We start from the raw sequence: 25,086 nt of genomic DNA, 5'->3' as shown, positions 1-25,086 counted from the left end.
TTAGTGTGGTGTGGGGGTGCGAGGTCGGGAGCCACGGCAGCCACCTTGTCTCTTAGTGTGGCGTGGGGGTGCGAGGTCAGGAGCCACGGCAGCCACCTTGCAGTCATGAGGAAGTGACAGCACAAGGCGTCACTGACATGTAGAAGACAGGACAGAGGGAGACAAAGCCAGAGACATCAGGAAATCAAAACCCACCTGACACCACATTACCCTCTCTCTCACAGTAGCTGTATTATCACAAGCTAGATTTTCCTGTTACTTGCAACCAGGCGGGCTCTAGCACACACAATGTAGCACATTCTAGTTCACCTGTAACTCCTGCAAACCAATGGCACGGACTTGCCATACCAGAACAGTGAGCTGCCCTGTGCTGAGTGGAGAACGGGTGCCTTTGACCGAGTATCTCTAGCGGAAGCTTCCTGCACTCACCATGCCATGTTTCTTATTGGAGACCCACTCCCCCTCGTACATGGCCCCGCTGGCGTAGTAGAACTTCCCGTGTCCGTGGCGATTTCCGTTCACAAACTCTCCTATGTATTCATTTCTCAAAGGATACTGGGAGTTGATGATTCTCTTCAGGAACCACGTGTGCGTCCCAAAGCCATTCTGGAAAGAAAGCAAAGTGCTCACAGAAAGGCTTGGAATATTCTTATTGAGAACTTCAATCCAGGGGCTGGCTTGAAGGGGCAGCGTGGTGAGGGAAGGGACCCTGGTGGCCAGTCACGCAGATGCGGGTTCCCGCTCAGCTCTCTCTGACTGATGACCAGTCTTGGGGGGCTGGCGAAAGCTCACTGGATTCTCACTCATCTATTTAGATGGGAGGCTTCCTGCACGGGCTGTCAAAGGTATGTATCAACTGCCTGGATTTCTAATGCTTATTTCAGTGGTTCTTTTGAATTTTATTTCTAAAATAGACATTAATCCAGGTGTCCCCTCAGGATTCCTTTCTAGAGTTTGGTGGTTCAAGCCCACCAGTGGCTCTGAGGGAGAAAGAGGAGGCTGTCTGCCCCTGGAAAGGTCTACAGCCTCTGAAACACTGTCTGGGGTTGCTGTGAGTTGCAATTGGCACAGTGGCTCTGGGCTTGTTCTGTTTGGCTCCTTATGGGAGCCATGTGCACTGCAGATTTGCAATGACCAACCCTCGTCTGTTGTGTGAGGTCATGAGGGAAGACAGGTGTAACACCACAGCGATCAAAGCGCAAGGCTTAGAATGCAATGACACAACTGTGAATTGTGTGGGCAGAAATTGTCGAGTTGGTGCATGCTCGCCTGCGTGTATGTATCTTCTCAACAACAAAAATCGATTTTTCTTTTTTAAAAAGGTACAGTTCAGATCGGTAAACACACATGCGAGTCTCTAACAAGGATGTCGTTAGTGAGAGCCAATTAGCAACAGCTAACGCAACCACGACAGTATTTCAGGTCACCACCAGGGTGGGCTCAGCTGAGCACACGCATCTGGGTATGAAAGTGCGGAGCCTCGACGTGTCCAGTACCTGGATCCCCTTCTCCCATCGTCCAGTGTACTCCTCGTTGGTGGTCAGCCACCGCATTCTGCCCTCCCCATGACGCATGTTGTCTTCCCACTGGCCTTCGTAGATGTTTCCAGATTCGTAGCTAGAGCGGAATCAGTTAGACACAATCAGTCATCCCTCAGACAACATTCCCTGCCAGGATCTTTCCCTCAGCGTTCTCCCTTGGCATCTTTTAGACTCCAGCCCTAGGCCCATCCAACCCTCCTGGTGATTGAACTCAGTGGACAGACAGAGGAGTTGTGGAAATCATCATCCTGGGAGTCAGAAGAAATCACTTTGCTAAACCTTCTGGATTTTAATCAGGTGACAGAGTAGATAGGACTGGTTCCCCCCACCCCAATCTCTTCCCGTATATACTCGAGCATAAGCCGACCCGAATATCAGCCAAGGCACCTAATTTTACCACAGAAACTGCATTAAAAATGTGCTGGAAAAACTCGGTTTGTACACAAGCACATACGGTAATTACCTTTAGGACTGTTTCTGCTTTAAGTTAACATCCTGCCCCCAGTACTTGAATCTGCAGCATACTCTGAACGCCAAGGCTCACCCTGAAGGCAAGCGACCATCAGGAAACAAATGGTGTCCTCACTGCCGAACGGAAAGCTCATTTGCCCTGGAAGCTTTCACCCAAACCACCACAAACGAACAAGATGGGAAAACGTCACTCCCTCACCCTCCGTAGACAACAAACAGCTAGGACGGAAGCCATGGCCCGTGCTTCCTTAACAAAGGCCGTTTGTGCGTTTCACAAAGCGGTACCGGCATGACTAGATGGTATTTGAAGGGTGTCTTTGTCAAACTTCCGTGGGCCTTTGAACTAGCCCAGACTGCAGTGGGATCCGCTGCAGCCCCTGTCCCTGCTTCTGTAGAAGATGCGTGTTCTCTGTAACCCTGGCGCCGTCCCTTGAAACCGCCTGCGTGGACTCGGCTGGGCCCCGCACCCGCCCTCCCCGACCCCACCAGCAGGGCCGCGCACGTACCTACCATCTTATCCCCCAGCCCTTTCTGATGTTGTCCACCCAGTCTCCCTCGTACCAGGAGGTGCCATCTTGATTGTAATAAATGGAGCCCTAGAGCAGATAACACAACCTTTAAACACCAAGCCTTACCAAAGAAATGCTTCTTAAAGGTGAAGACAGAAACGGGGAGGGGGCTTCCGGGGGACAAGTTCTGCAGATGCCCAAGTCATCCTCGGGTGAGTCGTGGGATGTGCTGCCTCTTGTAGAATCAAGCAAAGAGCCAAGTGTCATGGAGGGAGGATGAGATGGTGTCTCCCGGCAACGCCCCTCAGTAACAAGGGGCCACGGGAGGGCCTGGTGTGGCCTCATGCATCACGCAGCTCAGCAACCATTAACCAAGTGAGTCCCCAAGACATCCTGCTTTGTGGCCAGCTGAGTTAAATAGTGATACTTTCTGTCTCATGGAGAGGGCTCCTGGGTGGCCCCAAAGGCTGGTGCTCAGCTGCCAACTGAATCGGCCCAGTGGTTCCAGGGAAGAAAGGCCTGGCTGTCTGCTTCTATAAAGACCGTGGCCAAGATGAAGGGGAAGGTGACAGACCTCCCACAAGGGGAGGTCAGCACACACGACCAGACAAAGGGAGACCTTGGAGGGGCCCAAGAGTAAATGGCAGCAGTGGCCAATGCTATGACATCGCAGTCCTGTAGGGACCGCCATTTACAAGTAGATACACAGATAGATGGACAAGATGAATAGGTGTGTGTGTCTGTGTGTGCGCGCGCACAAAAAAGAGAGAGAGAGAGAGAGAGAGAGAGGCAGGCGCAGTGGGGAGACAGACAAGACGGACACGGAGAAAGAGTATATATTTGACAGAGCATTTCTTTACATTCAGATTTATAATGAGCTGCAAATACCAAAAACCATCTATTCTGACCTTATATAGAGTTTTAAGGTTTGTAAATCTTTACAGGAGTAAACAGCCTCATCTTCCTCCAAAAGAGCAGCTGGTGGGTTTGAACCACTGACCCAGTGGTAAGCAGCCCAGTGGTACCAACGGTGGTACCAGGGCTCCTGGACCTGTGTATATATCGGCACAGCCAGAAGGCACAGAGGCATGAACAGTTCTTAGCCGTAAGCAAACACCTTGAGGGGCTGTAGCACCTGCCTCCAGATCAGTCTTGAGGGATGCCTACGTTAACTGGTCTAACACAGTTCACAAAGACAACGGTCTAGATCCTAACTTGGTGAGTAGCAATCTAAGATGCAATGACTGGTCTCTCATCATCTGTGCAAGAAGAATGAAGAAAGCCAAAGGCGGTGAAGAAACAATTAGTGTAGAGAAGAAACCAACCATGCAAACCTCAGAGACCAGAAGAAAGAGCTGGCGCCCAGTGGCCACGACTGACCCCTCTGATGGGGGTCACAATAGACGGTCCTGGACAAAATGGGAGGAAAATGTAGAACAAAATTCAAAAGCATTAAAAAAAAAATGGGGAGGCAGATTGACTGGTGTGATAAGAGACTGGTAGAACCCCCAAGACTGTGGCCCTTCAAACCCCACTCTTGGGGTCACCTGTCAGCCCCACAGCAGCGGGGCCTGTCAAGAGCCCACCAGCACCAGAGGAGCATGCTCCTCAGAGCACCCAACCACACAAAGCAGGGCTCGGACATCAGGAAGAGACCGGTGGGCACAGGGGACCCAGAGAGGAAGTGGGGAGAGCATGGCTACGTCGAGGGGGCGGCAACTAAGGCAAAGAAAGGAAACTGGTTTGAGTCGCTGAGCAGAAACCCAGCGTGCCGCACACACATCCACCCAAATCACCACGAGCCAAAGAAAACCCTCCCTGCGTCCAGTCGAGTCGGACTCACAGCCACCCCGCAGGGCAGGGTGGAACGGCGGGGGTTCCAAGACTGTCACTCTGCGGGAGCAGAAAGCCTCATCTGTCCCCGAGGGGGAGCGGGTGGTTTCCAACTGCGGACCTCACGGGTAGCAGCCAGTGTGCAACGCTACACCAGCAGGGCTCCCTCAAATCACAACCACATGGGCACAAAGCAAAGGTAAAAGAGGGCAGCCAAGGAAACACTCCAAGCAGCCACCCTCCGAGTCCCTGGGGTGGCCATGCTTCAGAACTGACTGGACAGCCACACGGCCATTCACGGACGTAATTCAAGGCCGCTGTTTCCCTAGGTGCCGAACCCCCTTCGGTGTGATCCGAGTACTGGCGACCACGACCCCGGTCTTCCTCGCGGTGGCTGCTGCGTGGGGCCATCACGTCTGTTCCGAGGGACAGAGACCTTCAGGTGGGCCTGCCCCAGGGGGTTTCCTAGGTGTCCTGAGGGGAAGGCCCCTGATGGCTCGGCTGTGAACAGAAAGGCCACAGTTCCAGCCCACCCAGCGGCTCCCCGGTTTGGAAGGCCGGAGTCATCAGCTGTCCCAAGCTGGCAGCCCAGGAAGGCCCGAGTGGGGGGGATGGGAGGGTGGGCAGCTCTTTGCCAGCCCACAGGGCCACTGTGAAGGGCATCTGCACCACCAGACTCCACATGTCCCAGCTGCCCCATCCTAGCGAGCCACCAAGAGTGCTGAACGCAGCATCCGCTGAGGCCGAGAGGCGGGAAGCAGGGCGAGTGCTATGCCCTGGATGGCTCGGCCAGAGAGCCACAGACCCCTGGGCACACTGCCAATGAAAGTTCCCAGGGCGTGTGAGCCCCTTAGGAGGAGCCCAGAAGGGGCGAATACAGATACAGAAAGCAGATCAGGGGCGGCTCGGGGGCTGGAGTGGGTCGGCTGCTTCCTAGGTACAGGGCTTTTCCTGGGGGAAGGTGGCTTGAGGAGGATATTCTAGAATGACAGAAAGGTGGGGCTTGCCCATGCTACAGGGGCATCCCCGCCCTCGATGGTTCTAAAGAGCACATAGCCCCCGCTCCCGCACCTTGCCGTGCCTCTTGCCGTCACACCAGTGGCCGATGTAGGACACCGGCTGCGAGCTGCTCTTGAACATGCCGAAGCCGTTGCGCATTCCGTAGACCACGTCGCCCTCGTAGGTGCTGCCGTCGGGCCACGTGTACGTGCCACGGTTCATGGGGACGTTCTTCACAAAGTCGCCCTGTGGCAGGGGGCGGTGGGGAGAGCTCCGCCAGGGGGCTGCTCAGACCCCACCCCGCCACCTTATCCTCCCCTCCTCCCATGGGGCCCCTCCTCTTGGCAGAGGCCCAGGCTGACCAGTCAGACAGAAGGGGGGAGGTGGGCAGGGGACTTCTCGGTCTTGGGAGCTTTAGAGGCGAGAGAGAGAGAGAGAGAGAGAGAGAGAGACAGACAGACAGACAGACAGACAGACAGACAGACAGACCGACCATCTTTAGTGAGAGGCTTCCCTCCATGGCAGGAGGTATCGGAATACTCAGAGGGCCTGACACAGAGATGGGAAGGGAGGTTGGGGAATGGCACGTCAGACCTGGAGGGGTGGGAGGCGAGCTTCCGGAGGGTGGACCAGAGGGGACTCCGTGGCAAACGGCCACATCAGGATCCAAACCAGTCCCTCTGCTGCCCTACAGGACGGAGCAGAGCCTCTGTAGGGTTTCCAAAGTTGTCCGTCTGTACAGAAGCAGACCGCCTCATCTCTCCCACCGAGTGGCCAGTGGGCTTGAACCACCAAACCTTTCAGTCTGTAGCCGAGCGCTTCACCCACTGTGCCACTAGGGTCTGTCAAACTGCCTTGGAAAGAAAAGTATTCGAAAGGAAGAAGAGGGGTGAAGACGTGCAAGGTGCACCCCATACAGAGAACCTTCTAGACCCTTCTAGTGAAGCTGGTAAGAGCTGTCGCTAGACGGCGCAGTGCTGTCAGGAGTAACTTCTCACTTCTGGGACTATGAGCCGTGAGTTTTCACATTCTGTCAGAACTAGAGTTGTTCCGCACTTACCTCGTATTTCAATCCGTCCGCCCAGATATACGTCCCTTGTCCGTGCATGAGTCCTTCTGAAAACATGCCCTGTGCAGAGAAAAATAAACCCAAACTGACGACAAGCACCCTCAGAACACGGCTGTTTATTTCACGCCCCAAATGCCACCTGCATTCGGTTCTTAGACACAGCCCCTCTCCCTCCTGTGGACGGGCCTGCCAGCCCTGTGAGGAGAGCTGCCTGTGGCGTGGCAGGCAGGTTTGAAGATGGGGCCGAGCTGTTTTAAAAATTATCAAAGGCAGGTGGTCAAGGAAAATTCAAGTCTCCTCGGGCCTGCGTTGGGAGTCCTGGCAGTCTAGTGGCTATGAGTTGTTCGACTAACTGCAAGGCCAGCAGTTCAACCCCACCAGCTGCTCCACGGGGGGCGAGATGAGGCTTTCGTTCCCACGAAGATGCCCACCCTCGGAAACCCACGGGGCAGTTGGACTCTGCCCAGCAGGGTCACCGTGAGTGGCAGGCAGTCGACTAGATGGCAGTGCATTTGGTGTGAAGGCCTGTCATCGGGAAACGCGTGGGAGTCTATCTAAGGAACACGCGTGGGAGTCTATCTAAGGAACACGCGTGGGAGTCTATCTAAGGAGCCGAGAGGTGGGTGGTTTGAACTTCTCGGCTGCCCTGAAGAAAAGGCCTGGCAATGCACTTCCATGAAGACGCCAGACAATCACACTCGATGGGACGCAGCTTTACTGTGACATGAGGCCACCACGGGGGGCGCCACACGCAAAGGCAGCCCAGGACCGGCAGTAGATCTCATTCCTGTCGGTCACTGGGGCGGAAGGTGAAATGCAAGGAGCAGCTCCAGCCCCTGGTGACGCAGCAGGTGGGCAGTCTGCCCTGGAAAGAACTCGTATACTCTGGGGTTTGCACTTCAGCACCGAAGGGCTTTACACGTTTTCATGGAATCCAGGCAAGAGCGCATGAAAACCGCTATCCCCAAACAGAAACGATGGCATTTGTAAGGTACCCGCTTTCTTGTCCATTTTCCCCACCCTGGGAACACACACGTCCAAGAAAAGGGAACCCAACACTACAGCCCTTACCTTCACCATATGCCCGCCTGTACACTGAGCAGTCACACACCAGACAGGCGAACGCGTGCCTGACAACGGCCACTCCATCGGAGGAGACCCGCAGCATGTGCCCAGGGAGCAAGCTCAGAAGGCACGACCCCACCACGTGCAGTACAGTCTTCGAGGTGCGTGTCCTGTGCAATGGACGGCTGAACCCAGCGGTCAGAGTCGCCTTGGCAGGGACCGCTGGTGTCAGAATGGGTAAGGAAGGGTGGTAGGTGGAGGCATGTTTGACCTACAGCCTCAGGCTGATGCCCAGTTGGACCATACTCCTTTCTTGCGAGGTCAGGGGTCAGATGCTGCCCTCATGCCCTTCTGACACCAGGAGAAGGGGAAACGGTCCTGTATTTCCCTTTCTCGCCAAGATGCTTTTATAGAATCTTTGGGCCCAAAGCTCCGTCGATGGCAGCCAGGCGCCATCTGGTTCCTCTGATCTCAGGGCAGAGGCGGGGCTTCTTGTTCACAGAGGCCCTTCGCTTCCTTCCTGTCCTTCCAGGCAGAGGTTGGCTGTGATCTAAACAGAAACGGACCCGGTCTTTCGTTCATGCCACCGGGTGGTTTCCAACTGCCAACCTTTCCTTTAAGAGACCAGTGTAAGCGGTTTGTACCACCCAGCGACCTTGGTCATATGCCAGGGCCGAGGATGATGAGAGGGGCGAGGAGGCACTGCCAGATCACTTGTGGCACTTCATGAGCCTTCATGAACGGCTTAATGAATGAGATTTCCCACTTAAGCAGTATTAAATGAATAGCTACTTTAATGGATGCTCTTTCATGCCGATTATTTCAGTAAATATTATTCATAATGAACAGAATTTTAATGAGTATTACCCAGCATTTTCATGACTGCTATTCAGCCGCTGTAAATGGTGGTTTGGGTAACGTGAGAAAATGAGCATTCAACTGCCAAGTGGGGAAAAAGCCGTCTCTTCCGGCGTCCACGACAAAAAAGAATGGGGTGTATTTCTTTGATAATGAGAGACTTAAGTAAAAACCTTCACGAGGGCATTATTAGGGCCACGGTGACTCAGAGGGTAAAGCGCCCTCAGGCTCGCTGAAAGACTGGCGCTCCAAATCCACCAGGCTCCTCGTTGACGATGAAGATTCAGCAGTCTGTTTCCATAAGGACACCGCCTTGGAAGCTGGCCCCATGCCCAGCCCAGCGCTCGTCTGCCTGTAGGGCTGTGAGACAGGGCCCGCTCCGAGGCGGCAGGAGGTAGCCAGTGCCCGTGGAATAGGAGTTAGGAGCACCCGCGAGGAGCCAGGCCGAGATGCGGAGAGAGATTCAGATAATCTCAAAGGAAGATTCTGGATGTGCTCTGCAAAGCTCATCACAGATGTCACCAGGCCGGCCCGCCCACTGCATGTGTAAGAGATGTGTAAGAGATGCGGCAGAGGAGCGCAGCTGGCCGTGCGGGGCTTTGCACCTCCATGTCGTCCGGCTGAGAAATGAACACCAGGAGAGGAGGCGTGCACAACCACTGCTGCCGGGATGTTGTCCGTCGTGAGCAGCCGGCCAGCGACTCCAGGTGTGTTGCAGAAGGTCGAGGAGGCCGGCTCCACTCCGGAGCTGTCCCGGCTGTACCTTTCAGAAGCAGAGGGCCAGCCAGTCTTCCACACAGCACCCTTTTGGAGAGTCGGCCAGCACTTCATTGCTGTGCCAACCAGGGAGGCCAGCCTTCAGAGTGGTCAAGGAGCCCCCACCCCAACTGGGCACAGTGGGGTTAAGCCCTGGACCACTAACCAAAAGGTGGGGGTTCAAACACACTAGCCACTCTGTGGGAGAAAGAGGAAGCCGCCGTCTGCTCCCATAAAGAGGTGCAGCTGCAGAAACCCTATGGAGACAGTTCTACTCTGCCCACAGGATCGCTAAGATGAGACGGAGTCGTCCTGGTGGTGGAGGGTTTGACCGCTAACCGAAAAGGAAGTGGGCTTGAAGATGCGGCAGTCTGCTTCTTCGGCAGACGCATGACCGGGAATCCTACGGGGCAATTATATGCTGCCCGACAGGGTTGCCAAGAGTCCACATGACTTAAAGACAGTGGATCTGGTTTAAAGAGAAAAAAAAAAACAAACACCCCAAAAACCCAAACCCCTGCCATCCAGCCAATGTCAGTTCATAGTGACCTTATAGGACGGGGCAGAACTGCCCCTCGGCTCTCCAAGACTGACTCTTAGCAGTAGAAAGCCCAGACTTCCTCCTGCGCAGAGCAGGGCTGGTGGTTTCAAACTGCTGACCCTGTGCATCACAGCCCCACATGCAACCACTACACCGCCAGGGCTCCCGTGGTTCAGAGAGTAGTCAGTATAGGGTATCCCTGGCATCTTTTGAAGAACCAATGCACATTACTGAATATGCGACTCCAGCCCGCTCCCATCACCTCATCCTCCCCACCCAGGTGGCTCCCGAAACGCAAAACTCACATGGTAGGTGCAGCCTCCCTGGAAGACAGCGAAGCCCTCACCCTCGAACAGTCCCCGGACTTTCTCGCCCTCGTAGCTGCAGGGACAGAGCTCCAGCTGAAGGCCAAGGCCCACGAGCCTCGCCGACCAATGGACCAACCGACCGAGGGCTCGCACACAGGGCCGGGAGGGGCTCTCACACACTCATCCACTCGCTCGACAAACATCTCCCCAGGCCACCAGCAGCCCATCCTCCTCGTCCTTCCTTCCCTGAGAGGGTCCGTCCCATTCATGCAGGGAGACAAGACGGTGGTAAACGGGGGAGGACACCAGCATCCACACTGTCCCAGGTTCGTGATGGACGGTTGGGGAAGGGGACTGGACAGAGCGGGGATGCAGCAACTGCACTTTGAGGGGCAGGCTGGCTGTGTGTCCCCCACCCTGCCCCGCAGATGTGTATCAACAGGGCTGGGCCGTGAATCTCAGAGGTCTGGCAGTTCCGTCCGTAATGATGTAATCTGCTTGACGCAGGTCAGCAGTTTGAACCCACTAGCTGCTCTTCGAGAGAGAGCCGAGGCTATCTGCCCCCGTCAAGATTTACAGTCTCAGAAATGTTAAAGGGGCAGTTCTATTCCGCCTTGTAGGGTCACTGTGAGTTGGAACTAAACAGAGGACAGTGGGCTTAGGTTCAGAATCAGCCAGGATGTGGTCACCCCTTCGATGTGATCGAGTGAGATCAGCTATAAGGGGGTTTGAAGGAGATGGGTTAGAAGCCTGTTCCCTGCAGCGCCTCCCGAGACAGCCAAACGTGAGCGGAGAGACACGGCATAGTCCATCCACCCAATGGATGCTCCTCCGCTGGACAGAGACACGGCCTCCCGCCACACAGATGAACTGTGAAAACATGCTGCTCCAGGAAATTGGAGTCACAGAAGGGCAACAACTGTGTGATCGCACTTATGCAAGATTATCAAACAGAAGACAGCAGTGGCGAGTGGGAATCAGGGGAGGGGGAGCAGTGGGTTTCCGAGAGAAGTGGTGGAATCCTTGGGGAAAGACTGGGAGAAGCGTGCTGGACTTACAGTGAGTCATCGGCATCGCTGGAGGAGTAAGTGGGTTTAGGTGAATGTTTTGGTGTGTTTTTCGACGAGGAGGAGGCGGCGGCGGCAAACCCTAAGGGGAGCCCTCGGGTAGCGCCAATGGCTAATGCATTAGGTTGCTAATCAAAAGGCTGGAGGTTCAAGTCCTCCGGAAGAAAGGCCTGGGGGTCTGCTTTTGAAAACCCAGCCACTGAAATCCCCGCAGAGTGCAGCTCTGCTCTGACACACGTGAGCTTGCCAGGACTCAGAGGCCACTCAATGGCCAACAAAAGGCAGTCATTAGCTGAGTCACAAAAATCACTGCCATTGAGTCCACGCGACTCATAGCGACGCCACAGGCAGGGTGCAGCTGCCCTGATGGGTGTCCACGGCTGTGAGTCTTAGGACAGTGGTTCTCAACCCTCCTCCTGCCGCGACCGTCACACAGTTCCTCATGTCGTGGTGACCCCAACCGTAACACTACTGTCGCTGCTACTTCATCACTGTAAGTTTCCTACTGTTATCAATTGTCATGTAAATATCTGATAGGTTGTATTTTCAATGTTACAAAGTGAACATCATTAAAGCATAGTGATGAATCACAAAAAAGTATGTAATTCTATATTGTGAAGTATTTATTTCTAATGACAAATCAATGAAATTTTGTCTGGAAGCATGGTGTGCATGGGTAACACCGTAGGTTACTCAAATGTGGGTGTGTCTGCATGTGGGTAGACCTGCCTGGAGATGGCTAGAAGAGCCGTGTCTCGGTTCCTAAGACCATTGGAAATACCAACAGTCTTAGGTGACCCCTGGGAAAGGGTCATTCGACCCCCAAGGGGTCTCGACCCGTAGGTTGAGAACCACTGTTTTATGGACTAGAAAGCGTGGTCTTTTTCCAAGGAGGGTCTGGGTGGTTTAGAACTGCTGAGGCTTCATGGTGCTGGGCCATCACTAGCAACTACCCTGGAAAGGGTTCTATCTGGTAATCCTGGAGAGAGGGGAGAGTAATGTGGGAAGGACTCAATCATGAGAGAGACCAGGTTTACTGGTCAGACAGTGAGCGACTGGTGGGTGCTGAGTTACCCATCGGCTTTCAGACTGAACTCAGCCCTGGGTTAGAACAGTCAACCAGTCCACATGCCAGGCTCCAAGGACAGAAGCCAGAGGGCTAGGGGTGGAGAAGGAACAGGGACAGGAGGCACAGGTGTGTGTGTGTGTGTGTGTGTGGGATGGGCGATGGTGCTTAAAAAGAAAACAATTTTTAAAAGGCTGACTCAGAAGGTCAAACCTGAACCAACGCCGTTGCCATCACAGTCAGTTCCGAGCCCGGGCTGCCCTGTGGGGGCTAGCAGAATGACCGGCGGATTCTGAGGCTGCTGGAAGGCTCAAACCACTGACCTCTGGGTAGACGGCCAAGCACTGGCCCACTGGGCCCCCAGGGCGCCATCATGCCCGAGCCCACCCACAGACAGCACCTTTCCACGATGAGTTTGGTCAGAATGGGCTCTTCGTAGTGCGTGGTGTCTTCCTTCGGGATCTCGTTTATGGATTCTGCCTGGACCTCGATTTCGCTGGGCTGCTTTTCCACGATCGGGGTCCGACTGGGGGATGCGTCCTGCCGGCCGGCGCTGCCATCTTGTCTGGAAAACTCTGGGTAGTCGGTGAGGGAGGAGGGCGAGCGGGCAGACTTATCCCCTTTCTTGTCGGCCTTTTTCTTCTCTTTCACCATCGTCGTCGTCTGGAGACGCGGGCTTCCTGGGGTTCCAGTAGGCACGAGCCCTGGGTTTCAACACCGATGAGTTTTCCCTGAAAAGATGAAAAAGGTTTCCTAAAGGCTTAAGATTTTCACCTATTAAATCTCTAGTTTTACGACCCGTCACCATCGTTCTCCTCCCCAAACCTGGAAAAGACATTCCTAAGTCTCCTCAGTTTATACACATTCAATTACCATGCTGCTCAAGTTCTTCCGAATGTTTGTCTTCCCTACCCATGCCCCTTCTGTGCAGCCACCATCTGTCTGTCTGGGGACGCTTGTGAGTCTCTGAGATGCTGATCAGGTCTCAGCAGAGCCTCCAGACTGAGCGATGAGAAATGTGGAAGAAAGGCCTGGCGATCTACTTCCAAACATCAGCCAATGAAAACCCAAATGGATTACAATGGTTGGATCCACAACTGACCATGGGGGTGGTGCAGCACCGGGCAGCCCTTCGTTATGTTTGTCGGGGGTAGCCACGCACGCGCCAGGGCAAACAGCTCAAACTTAAGTCTTTTTTCAGTTTGTTTTTTCCATGGCAGTTTCTTTTCAAATTGTGCTCCATAGGGTTGGAAAATGGCTACTGGGCACTACAGTTCTGCCTGTACCTGTCGCTGCTGAGTAGACTCTGACTCACAGCCGCCCCAGGTGTGGCAGAGTGGGGCTGTGTCACAGTGTTTTCTTGGCGATAATTGTTACACACAAGCAGATCACCAGACCTTTTATCTGTGCTGCTACTGGGTGGATTCCAACCCAGAAGGAAGCATCCCCAGGGATCTTCCCTAAGGTCCTGTGGACTGCCAACCCATGCCTTCAGAGCCCTCCTGTGACTGGGCCAGCAGAAGTGAAGTTCAGGCATTCTTCCACTTACCAGCCTATGTCCTTGAGTGAATTACTTCATCTCCTCACCCAGATATCAAATGCGCATGGTCATAGCACCTTGTCACCATGCAAGGTTTGGATGAGCGATACACAGAAAATCCTGATGTACAGGACAGGAGGCATGGCCAGTGCTATGTCATGTCCCTGATTTTGAACTCAAGGTCACTGGCTGCTTGTCCTCTAACACAGTACTATCTCCTACTGAAAATTTCTTATATGCCAGACAAGAAATGGTGTGCTAGCCCTTTAAGGTTCAACGGTTGGTCTCTGCTCATTTAAATCAAGGGAGAGTGAAGAAAATTAAAAGTGCAGAGAAACAATTGATCCAAGGGACTAAGAGACCACACACCATGGCTCTGGGACCAGAAGAATTAGATGGTGCCCAACCACCAGCACTCACGCTCTGAAGAGGATCCTATCAGAGAGAGAAAAATGTGGAATAAAACTCAACAGCATGCAAAAAGGCCGGGTTTACTAGTCTGATAGAGACTGGTGGAACCACCCCAGTCTCTGGCCCTTAGCTACAGGCCTGGAAATGAATTCACCATGTCTCCATTTTCAGCCCCCAAACAGGCCCCTAAGAACAACCACCATCCTGGGAGGTGTGCACTCCGTAGAATCATCCCCCCTTTGAGATCAGACGGGTAGCATCTGCCCCAGCATAAAGTTCAGAGGAAAGCAGGAAGATTGACACTGGTAGCCCAGGGAGAAGCGGGAGGTGCTGGTCCATCGTGGGGCTGGCAACCAGTGACATGAATCAAAACTTGCTCAGGTAGTTACAAAGAGAAAGCCATTCACAATCCCGCCACTATTAAATTTTTAATCATGTAGCTGCATACATGGGTATTCTTTGTATAATAATGGATCCTACACTAACTTGATTTTTAAATGTAATAATACATTGTGGGTAACTTCATGTCAGTAAATCTACATAATTTTTTTAAATGTGTATGAGTTACTGAACAGAAAGCTGATTTGCTCTGTAAACGGTTACCCGAATCATAAAAAGGTTTTAAAGAAAGGAAATAGCTAACAATCTGCCTTAGGGGCAGAGGGCTGGCTCCAAAGTGGCCCCACTGTCCATGCTGCTGGACAGCCAGGCAGGGTGCAGCTTATCCCCTGCTGGCCCAGTGGCAGCCCTGGGTGGAGCAGCACAGCCCTGTCCTGCTCTCCCTCTTTGTGGCCCTCCCTGAGAGGCATGGCAGCTGCAGGTAAAGCAGGGATCATGTCTCCTGGCATGAGCCCTACTGGGTTTGGTGTCTGGCCCATCTCTCTGGATGAATGAGACCCCACTCTCAAAAAGGATTCTGGTGGTTAGAAGCAGCCCCAGGCCACTTCCCATTAGGCAGAACAAATGAGCTCCCACACCTGTCTCCCCTGCCCATAGCCTCTTCACCTGTTGCTGATGAAGATCACAGAAGGCAGCCCTTGGATGGACTAGAACTAGTCCTTGGGTGGATTAGAACGCACAGAAACCGAAACCCAAATGCCCGGAACTGGACCAGTAGACAACAACATGATACACGGAGAAGAGACTGACGTTGTCAAGGGTCCTTTCACTCGGATCCACGCTCCAAAGCGCAGGAACCATTGTGAGGATGGAGCAGGGCCGTGGGGAGCTCTCGGAGGAAGTACAGCGAGAAGGCTGCTTAGAAATGAGGATGGTGAGATGATGTCTTATCATGTACTGCGGGCATGTCAGGAGAAGCCAGTCCCCGGAGAAGGGCACCCCACTTGGTAGAGAGGGGCAGTGAAACAAGAGGAGGGCTGACACCGGCTGCAACAATGGGCTCCAGACCGCAGCGGAGAGGCTGGAGCGGGACCGGGCAGCATTAAGGTTCGGAACGGACTCCACAGCACCTCCCTCACCTGTCACACACCCCTGCAGCTCCAGGGTCCGGGCAGCGGCGATGGTTTCGGACCAGGACCCAACGGGTTCACCAAGTTCCAGCCCCAGCGGTTTAGGAAGCTGCCAGCGTCCGGTCTCCAGGCAACTAGGGCCAGCCGCTGCCCCGCCTACGCCCTGGCCTTAAAGGGGCCGTTGCCCTCCAGCGCGCGCCAGTCCCCAATCCTTCCTCCTAAAGGCCGCTGCCGCCCCCGCCCGAGGCGGACTCCAAACCGCCGCTCACCCCGCGCTCCCCTTAAGGAGCCGCAGCCCTCTCCACGCATCCTGTGTTCCCGAGGGACCGCCGCCACCCACCCACTCCCATGGGCTGCAACCCAGCTGCTCCTGAACCCGCGCGACTCAGCAGAGAGGTCGGCGACCAGACCCACAAGCCGTGCTGCCTCCAGAACTGCCAATGGGGCAGTTCCGCCGGTCACCTAGGGTTGCTATGTGGCGTTTTGTTCTGGTTTCTGGGCAACCCTTCCTTGCCCAGGGCCACCCAACTCAAACCCACCGCCAGATCCCAACTCCTAGTGACCCACGTCTCCATGTTATTTTCCAAGGCTGTGAATCTTCACTGACCTCCACATTTTGCCCTTGGAGCAGCTGGTTAATTTGACCCACCAACTCTTCGGTTAACAGCCCACCACCCCACTAGGGCTGCTTTGCTCATGGCTCCTCTACAAACTCAGCCCTCTGCCCTGGCCCAAAAGGTGCAGTGGACTGAGCTGGGTTCCCCACTTGCCCCAGGGGGAGAGGTGGGGGCGGGCAAAGTTGGGTAGCTACTAGGCCTTGCTTTACCAGGGGGCAGCGGTGATTCGCAAACACACTTTCCACGCTGCTCTAAGAAATTATCCCAAACTTGGCAGCCTCAGAACAACACAGTCATTACCTGGTGGCTCGGTGCGGCCTCTCACAGGGCTGGCTCCCCTTGCCCGTTGTCTGTTCAGCATGGCCTGTACGGCTTGGGTGGTGGCCCTCTTCCCTCTACACAGCCCCTGGGCCCAGCAGGGAAAGGTCTCCAGGCTTAAGAACAGTGTGCTTAGATAGGCCCCACCTGGGTCATCCATCATCCACAACAGCTGGTTCCAGAGCCTCCCTCAGTCACACACCACAGAGCCCCTTTGCCAAGGTAGGCAAAACCCACAGGCCTGGGGACTAGGAGGCGTCCACCTGTGAAGGTTGTGTCCAGCAGGCTGGGCCAGGATTTTCAGGGGTGGGAGGGGGGTGAGCACGGATTCTTCCGCCAGGAGATCATATACCATGTTCACCTCCACAAGATCTGCTGAGACCTTTTCTCGGGGGTGTGGCCTCCTCCTGATACAAGCACAGAGCCCATCCCATCTGGCAAAGCTGGTGCCATCTCTGACCTCCGGTTCTCTGGCGGTGACCCAGTGGCTCTCGTACCAGCTCAGCTTGGGTTCATCAGCTCGTTCTGCTGAGTCAGAAGCCTCCAGTCTGATGGCTGACCCCAGGCTTGGGACCCGCCAGCCCCTTCCACTTCATGGGTCAGTTGCTTGGAAGGAATTGGTCCCACCCTTGTGTACCTGTGGAAGGGCCCTGGCTTTGCTTCTCCAGAGAAGTCACGAAGACACCGCCCGTGGAAAGCCTTATTTGGCCTGTGCCCTTGTGTTAGTTAAAGGGGAGCCTACAGTTGACTGGACAGCACTGCGGCGGGGCAGCAATAATCACATGGAAGGAACCCCACCTTTGGGGAAGGAGGCCTCTTCCCAGAAGACCCATGGCCTTGTGTGGAGTGAGGGCAGGTGGCCCACTGGATACCTCCCCTCTCCCAGTACCCCGCCCCCCACACCGTTTGGACTGCACAGACAGCCCTTGCCCATCCCTGCCGAGCTCAAACAGACCAAAACCCCCAGGGATACCATCTCTGGTGCCACCTAAGGTCAGTGGTTAGAAGGGCACCTCACAGGTCACACAAGGAGGCCTGGTGGCTACTAAACCGCCAGGCTCTCAGAGAGGTCAAAAGGACGGTTTGGAAAGACCTGGCAATGTGCCTCTGCAAAGCTGAGGGTCTGTGGAGCCCGAGGGGCGGTTCTACCGTCACACGAATCACCGAGTTGGAATTGATGCACAGCACCCACAACAGCAACAAGCTATGCAGAGGAAACATTGTCACTGCACAAACAGTACAGACAATGCAGTCTTATTCTCCCTGCCTGGCCCGGGGCTTTGCTGCCCTGGCTGAACCACAGGTAGCTAAGAGGAGCTAATCCTGGTGGCGTAGTGGGTTACACACGGGCTGATAACCACAGGTCAGTAGACTGAAACCAGTAGCTGCTCCACAGGAGAAAGGTGAGGGACACACGGGGCAGCTCTTCCTTGTCCTAGAGGCTTGCTGTGCGTCCGAATGGACCCGATGGCACTGCGTGGGGTTTGGAGTGAGACCGATTTCATTTTCCTCTCGTGGGCACAGCAGCCCCCAGGCTTTCTTGATCAACACTTTCACAGACATCATACTTGGCATTAGCAGGGCGGAGGACCACAAAAACCAGAAGGACTATGACTTTAAATTCACAAAATTAGACCAAGGCAAGCTTTAATTATTAAGAAAGGCTGAAAGCTGAGACTCAATTACATCTGACCAGAGTGGTGGCCTGGGAGGGGCTGTTCCTGGGCCTTATCTCACACTGTGTCCTTGACTGGCTGCACATGCCCGCACATTCAGAACGAAAGAGGCTGCAGCCGTGCCGCGCTGCTGTGGAAAGGTCCTCACGATAAAATGTTTACCGGGATCCGGGATCTTTTCTTTTTTTGTTTAGAGGAGCAAGCTAATTTTGAAACCAACGGGCGGTCAGTGCTGGGACAGGATGTCCAGGTTGGCGATGTGCCTCATGGTGGGTCTCCCGTGTGGGCAGTTCCAGGGGTGGTCCATCTCGCCCATGTGGCTGATGAGCTTCTTCATCTCCCCGCTGCTCAGAGCCGTTCCAATCATCACCTGAGGCCAGAGGCAGTGTGAAGCCCCTCGCGGCGGCACACGGCCCTCCCTGGTGCCTCCAGAGCAGCACCACCTGGGCTGGCCGGCTCACCCACCTGTCTGGAATCTTCTCCCCACCCCCCAGACGAGCGCAGTGGCATACACACACCCTGCCTCCCTTCCTGAAGCAGCTCATCAGCCACCAGGTGGAAAGTGGGCCTCCCTGGAGCAGCCCCAGGTGTGAAGGTGTGCAGGGCAGCCACGGGACTCAGATAGCCCGCCCATCAATAGGTAGGGGTCAGCTACGCAGAAGCGCAATGCGAGAGCACTGCTGGTGGGAGGCGAGAAAGACCAGTCACCTGGAGTTGGGGCTAAAGCTGAGGCACCTGGGGTTGGTGTGACATCGAGAGCAAACTCTGCAGTTCTGCATGTGGCAGAGCGGTTAAACACAAGTCAGAGCACCAAACCCACCAGCTCTGCCTTGAGACGAAGACGGGGCTGCCTGGTCCCATAGAGCTCTGGTTTCAAACCCAGAGGAGTTCTACCCTGTCCCACAGGTCGCCATGAGGGGGTCATTGCTATGGCCGTGCGTTTGGTCTGTTCTTAATGGCACCTAATGTAAGTCATACGCTGGTGCAACGGTCAAGCACTTTATGGACCAGATCAGGAGCTCAGCTGAAAACCTAGGTAACAGGACCAGGAGCTTGGGCGAGTCCTCCACCCTGGGAGAGGGGCACCCTCCCACCTGTACTCACCGACTTTCGGCAGGCGCGGGAGGCAAACATCTGCCGGACTCGAGAAGGCCTGCACATGACCCCCGGGCAGTCGCTCAGCATGAAGATCAGCTCCTCTATGTCCTGGGGCCCGAAGGTCCAGTTCTTACTCGTGGGCAGAGAGACCAACCTAACTCTCTCAGTGACCGGCGCTAACAGAACAGGATTTGGGGCACAATTCATTATTTGAAAATTGCAAACAAAAAAAAAAGAAAAAGAAAATTGCAAACAGGAGAGGCGATGGGTAGGGGGTGATGGGGGCCCATGGGTTTTCTGGGCGTCTCGGCACCATGTTTCTGTTCACCTAAACGACTCCCAGAGAGGAAGCCTTTGCTTCAGTTGCTCCCTAATGCATTTCCTTGGCGGGCAGCAGTGACAACCATGAGAGGGGGAGCAGATACTGGATGCTCTATGGGGGCACCTCTTACATCTCCCATCCAGGGCCACGACCGAGCTCTCTGACTTCACACTCCAGCCGTAAGAACTTACCATCCTCATTAATGAGGAAGTCAAAGCCATTCTTTCTGAAAATGTCCAGGTTTTCCATCAGAACAGCCTCGTTGACGGCCGTCAGATTGAGCGTCTGCGGTCTGAAAGACAGAAGCCGGGTCCTGCAGGCTTGCACCGGGCTGTGAGCAGACACCACAGGCAGACCCCTGTGACATTCTCACTGCACTGCAGACAGTAAGGCCCTCCGGCCCCAACTGTCTGCAAACATCCTTTTTGCTTTTTTTAAGTTTTGCACCCCACGACCCACCCCCACCCCTACCTCAGCGGCTCCCTTCCTGAGTGGACTGAGCTTCAGAGACAAACACTACGAAGGGTGGCGACAAAGCAAGAGCACCACAAGGAGCAGATACAGAGGTCTCTGCCCTCCTGGAATGAGGGAGCCCACGGGAAGGTGTGAGCCTTGGTACGAGCCTTCTAGCCATGGTCTTGGTGACAACCCCCAAAGTGACTGCGAGGACGATGCACACGTGAGCATACTGGTGACTCGCCAAGGGGGTTGGACAGTTTGCTGGCGGTGTAAATGCAGTATAGGCACCCTTGTGGGGTGGGGGTCACGCAATCAGTGTATGGGACCCTGATGTGGGGTTGTTAGTTTTGCCATCCCATAAGCTTTGGAAAGGTGCCCATCTCAGTGCCACAGAGAGGGTCAGGGGTGGTGCACATCCTTTGGGCCTGAGGTCCCTGTGTTGAACCCCCTCAATGCAGGAGACAGCTCTGTGATACCACAGGCAGAAGACGCAGCAGCAGCAGCAACACAGAGGCAACAGATTGGAGAGCAGTGGGCTTCCCGGCTCTCAGAGCAGAAATCCCAGTGCTGTAGGGCAGGGGCTTGCTGAGGTGGGGAAACTAGGTTTGCTAAGCGACCTGGGGTTGCGGCTTCCTCACCGAATGCAGGCAGGGCCTTAGGGAATGAATGGGCAGTGCTAAAGGAGCTTGTAACACTCACCTGAGCAGGGCTGAGGCCTAAGGCCTTGTGGTTAAGATCAGAGGTTTTCGGGCCAACCAGTGATCAACACATTTTAACAGCTGAAAAGGTTTGATACTTAGAGGACACATTAGTTGCGTGACCTTGGGCAAAGTCTCTCACCTTTCTGTGTGTGCCTCAGTTTTATCACCTATAAAATGGGATCGGGAAGGGTAATTACCTCACAGGTTTGTAAGAATTAAATGAGTTGACCTAAGCAAAATTGTTTCGGAGGTGCCTGACACCTAATACACGTCCATCAGTGATAGCTAGAACTCCTGTAGAGTAGAGGCGCGGTGAAAAAGAGGACGGCCCTTAACAAGATGAGTGGCCGCAATCACAGACGCAAGCCGAGGTACAACTGTGAGGATGGCGAGACAGACAACTGTTAGGTTGGGCATTGGGTCACTACGAATCAGAACTGACTGGATGGCACCTAATCACCGAATTCTTATTATATAAATATTTGTTATAAGGATATAATATTTATAATGATGCTTATAGAAAAACACTCATATCCACCCTACAGGACAAAGTAGAACTGCTGCTTTGGGTCTCTGACACTTCAGCTCAATGCGTAACCCTCTGCGCCACCAGAGCTATGAATTAGAATGGACTCAATGGTTATGGGTTTGGTAAGACAAAAGGATGAGAGCCCTGGTGGCACCGTGGGGTCATATTTGGGTTCATAACCCCATGGTCGGCTGTGGGAGAAAGATGAGTCGGTCTGCTATCTCGGTCTTGAAAACCCTCAGGAGCAGTTCAGTACGGTCCGTCGCTATGAGTCAGAATCTACACGACGGCAGTGGGATTTACAGCAAAGCAAAACGCACAGCTGTCAATTATTCATGCCGAGTCCCTGGACCTGGCCGTGAACTCACGCGATGAGCCTCTGGCCCTGGAGGGTGGTGTGCTGTTGCAACATCTCAAAGTTGTACTTCTCGTCAGTGGCGTGCTGGTCCACGATGAAGAGGTCTGCACCCAGTCTGGTGATAATGAAGCCCAGGTTGAACTGACCGATGATCTCCATTTCTGCAAACATGGTTTTACTGCAGGCAGAGCAGACACTGGTTACCAGGTGCTTTAAAAGAGGATTTTTTTCTCTGATGAGAAAACAGATCACTGTAATAAAAAAGGAAGTAATAAAATAAAGTCCCTAATAAGCCAATTTCTAAAGGCAGCAGTGGTTCTTCATTTAGTATTGTCCAACTTTCCGGAAGTTATGATGTCATCACTGGGCGCCCTTAAGCTGGTTGTGACGCCCAGCCGTGCCGTGTTAGAAGAGAATGAAACGCTCTCGCTCTCGGCAGCGCCCAATCCCGCACTACCCTTACCAACACAGTGTCCACCCACGGTTTTTCTCTTGTTCCCTGATCCTCTGCTTTAACAAGCATGATGTCCCTCCCCTCCTCGTGACATGCCCAAAGTATCATCATCCTCACTTCTACGGAAGAGTCTGGGGACACTTCTTCAAAGACAAATTTGTTCTTCTGGCAGTCCGTGGAATAGGCAATATTCAACACCAGAATTCAAAGCATCAATTCTTCTCTGGTCTTCCTTATTCACTGTCCACCTTTAGTATGCCAACTGAAAATACCATAACCTGGCTGGGACAGGTGCACCTTTGCCCTCAAAGACACAGAACCTTAGCTACTAACTTTCAACCAAATTTGTGTATGTCTTTGCAGGAGTCCGGAAGGCACTGAGGGGAAGCATTCAACTGCTAAGTCACAGTTGGAAGTTGCAGCCCAGGGAGTGGCTCTGCAGGAGGGGCGCTGGCCATCTGGCTCTTGTGAAGGTACGTGAGGGGAGTTCTGACCTGCCACATGGAGTCACTAGGAGACAGAATCAGCTCGATGGCACGCAACTACACTACTACTCACCCACATTGGTGAAGAGTATTCTCCCAGGCCTTTATATTCAAAATAATAATAGTAGTAATAATAAACAAAACCCAGAAATGCTCACTTGGTTGGCCCATATAATCCTCATCACACAACTGATGGGCCACTTAGCAGCTCACTGAGAAACTAGAGGCTCAAATGCACCCTGAGGTGCCTTAGAAGAAAGGCCTGGTGACCCACTTCCAAAAGGCCAGCCATGAAGCCCCAGTGGAGAGTAGTTCTAGCCTGAGAGACTTGAGGGGTCACTACAAACATCAGAGGGAGAATATGAATTACATTCTACACAATGGAGCACAGCTCTAGCCTGACAGACACGGGGTCACTGAGACCTGGAGTCAGTGCAATAGCAGCTGCCTTTTGTGGCAAATTGGTGAATGCCGAGGGCATCACCAGGGGTACCCTGAGGCGGCCACTGAGCAACCATCTCCAGAGGCAGAACTTGAGAAGGCAGCAGGGGAGATGCACTAGCGAGTCTGTGTGAGGCTACCTCATCAGGCAGGGGGAGCTAGTGCCACCTCAGGGCCACGTCTGAAGGCAGAGCCAGCAATACACCAGTCTCCCAAGGCAGAGCAAGTATAAGTGCAGCAGAAACACACCCTACAGACGGTCAGTCATTTTCCCTCACAGCCACCCTGCAGGGCAGGGCAGAATGTTCCCCAGGAGTCCAAGGCCAGAAATCTTTAGGGATGCAGACTGCTTCATCTTGCTCCCCCAGTGTGGCTGCTGGGTTCAAGCCACCTACCTTTTAGTTAGCAGCCGAACGTTTAACCACCATGCCATCAGAGCTCCTCATGCTACTCGGAGCAGCGAAACCCACCATGGGAGGGTCCCTCCGAGGCTCCCTTAGGGCAGGTCACTAACAGCAGCCCAAACACTGAAGAAACCCTTTCTGTACCTGATCTCTTTTCGCAGCTCGTCCTCTGCGGCTTGGTTCTCTCCGGGACAGATCTTCGCCCTGAATCTCCGGTACTTCTGTTCGTCTTCCTTGTCCTGCCCTTGCTGATGTAGCCACGTGACCTGCTTCACCAAAGTGCTCATGGAGAAGGGAAGGGACACGATTTTCTTCCTGATCTTAATGGCGACATCCACCAGAGAGGCCGGCCTGTTCTGAGGCTTCACCAGCTTCTGAGGGATGCCACGGTTTGAGGCAGTTTCTTCTTTTTTGAAGCGCTTTACCTTTGAGGGTGGGCTGTTAGTTGGCGGAGACACAGGCCTACAGGTGTGTCCAGCGCCGTCCTGGCCTCCGTGGCATTCCACAGCTGAGAAAGGGCAGGCCAGTTCAGGGGACTTCTCACAGGGATCCATGCTCTCCTGTGACGCTCTGCCTTCTGAGGAGCTGGTGGCCCAGTCACTGCTGAGATGGCTGCCCGTCTCTGGGGTGCTGTCCCCTGCCTCTGAGCTCACAGAGGTGCTGCCCTGCCCCGAGTCCTTCTCCATGTCCACTTTGTCCCTCTGGTCACAGGGGCCCTGGCCTGGACACACCCCCTCATTCTGAGAGCTACACATGCCCCTGCCAGAGACAGGCTGCTGGAGCTGCGGGCTGTCTGAGGTACTGGACAACAATCCCCTTGTTCTTGGTCCAGGAAAACCCTGCTTCAGCTCAGCAGTCTGCAGGCCCTGAGGCCGGTACCCTGCTGGGTGCTGGAGAGAAAAAGCCTCTCTCAGTCTGGACACGGTCACTGCCCGTTTTTCTTCTCCTTGTGTCCGGAACAAAGCAGGGCTCTCCTGCCTCTCTGGGGGTGATTTCTCCATGGCTGCGGAGGGCATTTTCATGACGTTCCCTGGGGAGGGAGGAGGATGAGACGATGAGGGAGTGGACTACAGGGCGTGGACAGCACTAAGAAAGCCGCAGTGGTTAAGTGATTGTTTGCTAACCAAGGGGCCGGTGGTTCAAATCCACCCAAGGGCTTCTTAAGAAAGAGACTTAGTCATGATCTGCTCCTATGAAGACCACTGCCACCAGGACTTCCTCAAAAAGCTAGAACTAGAAATTCCTTCTGAACCTGCGATGTCCGCTCCGCAGCTGAGCGCTGAGAGCAGTGGCGTGACCAGACATAGGGCACCTGAGCTCACTGCTGCCTTTGTCACAGCGTCCCTCTAGGTACCCGCCAACAGACACCCGATGGCACACCATGCAGCCATGGAAGAGCGATGAGCGATGCCCAGAAAAGAACATGGGTGACTCGGGAGGGCACTGTGCTGAGTGACAAAAGCCCATCACAAAAGACAAACATTGTCTGGTCCCACTACGCTGCACCGTCAGGACTACATACAGCGAAAGCAGCGTTTTGGGCTGGTTAGCAGGAAGGGAGGAGGAGGAGGAGGAGAAGGAATCGCTTTCTAGGTGGTAGACTTGCTACTTGTGGTGAAGGGAGAGGAACAACCCAGTCTGGTGAAGTCTGCACACGTAAACAAGGTAAAGGAAGACATGAGTAAGCCCTGCATTTTTACAGGCTACATACATTCAGCCAC

The 25,086-nt window shown here is 54.1% G+C and overlaps 2 protein-coding genes across 3 annotated transcripts in view; both read right to left on the bottom strand.

Annotated features, from left to right (window-relative positions):
- LOC101646158 (radial spoke head 10 homolog B) overlaps window positions 1-15,574 on the bottom strand; it is a 35,912-nt gene extending 20,338 nt beyond the window's left edge. Inside the window, exons 1-8 of the mRNA XM_045284457.1 lie at window positions 15,513-15,574; window positions 12,484-12,814; window positions 9,948-10,023; window positions 6,414-6,482; window positions 5,426-5,599; window positions 2,523-2,608; window positions 1,497-1,617; window positions 430-606 (exon numbers count right to left, since the gene is read on the bottom strand). Of these exons, the coding sequence (XP_045140392.1) occupies window positions 430-606; window positions 1,497-1,617; window positions 2,523-2,608; window positions 5,426-5,599; window positions 6,414-6,482; window positions 9,948-10,023; window positions 12,484-12,737 (957 nt within the window). The 5' untranslated portion in view covers window positions 12,738-12,814; window positions 15,513-15,574. The remainder of the gene's footprint in view (window positions 1-429; window positions 607-1,496; window positions 1,618-2,522; window positions 2,609-5,425; window positions 5,600-6,413; window positions 6,483-9,947; window positions 10,024-12,483; window positions 12,815-15,512) is intronic.
- Window positions 15,575-18,053: 2,479 nt separating this feature from the next.
- PMS2 (PMS1 homolog 2, mismatch repair system component) overlaps window positions 18,054-25,086 on the bottom strand; it is a 24,779-nt gene continuing 17,746 nt past the window's right edge. For both annotated transcript variants that reach the window (XM_004705553.2, XM_045285806.1), the window contains 5 exons: window positions 23,510-24,395; window positions 21,592-21,759; window positions 19,726-19,826; window positions 19,219-19,388; window positions 18,054-18,484 (listed from right to left, as the gene is read on the bottom strand). In XM_004705553.2, the coding sequence (XP_004705610.1) occupies window positions 18,341-18,484; window positions 19,219-19,388; window positions 19,726-19,826; window positions 21,592-21,759; window positions 23,510-24,395 (1,469 nt within the window). In that variant the 3' untranslated portion in view covers window positions 18,054-18,340. The remainder of the gene's footprint in view (window positions 18,485-19,218; window positions 19,389-19,725; window positions 19,827-21,591; window positions 21,760-23,509; window positions 24,396-25,086) is intronic.

This window comes from Echinops telfairi, unplaced genomic scaffold (assembly GCF_000313985.2).
Source record: "Echinops telfairi isolate 266 unplaced genomic scaffold, ASM31398v2 ScPeMD7_5;HRSCAF=22, whole genome shotgun sequence".
In the NCBI taxonomy this organism is placed as follows: Eukaryota; Metazoa; Chordata; class Mammalia; order Afrosoricida; family Tenrecidae; genus Echinops; species Echinops telfairi.
The sequence above is the reverse complement of the archived record's forward strand: the minus strand, read 5'-3'. Positions and strand labels throughout refer to the sequence as shown.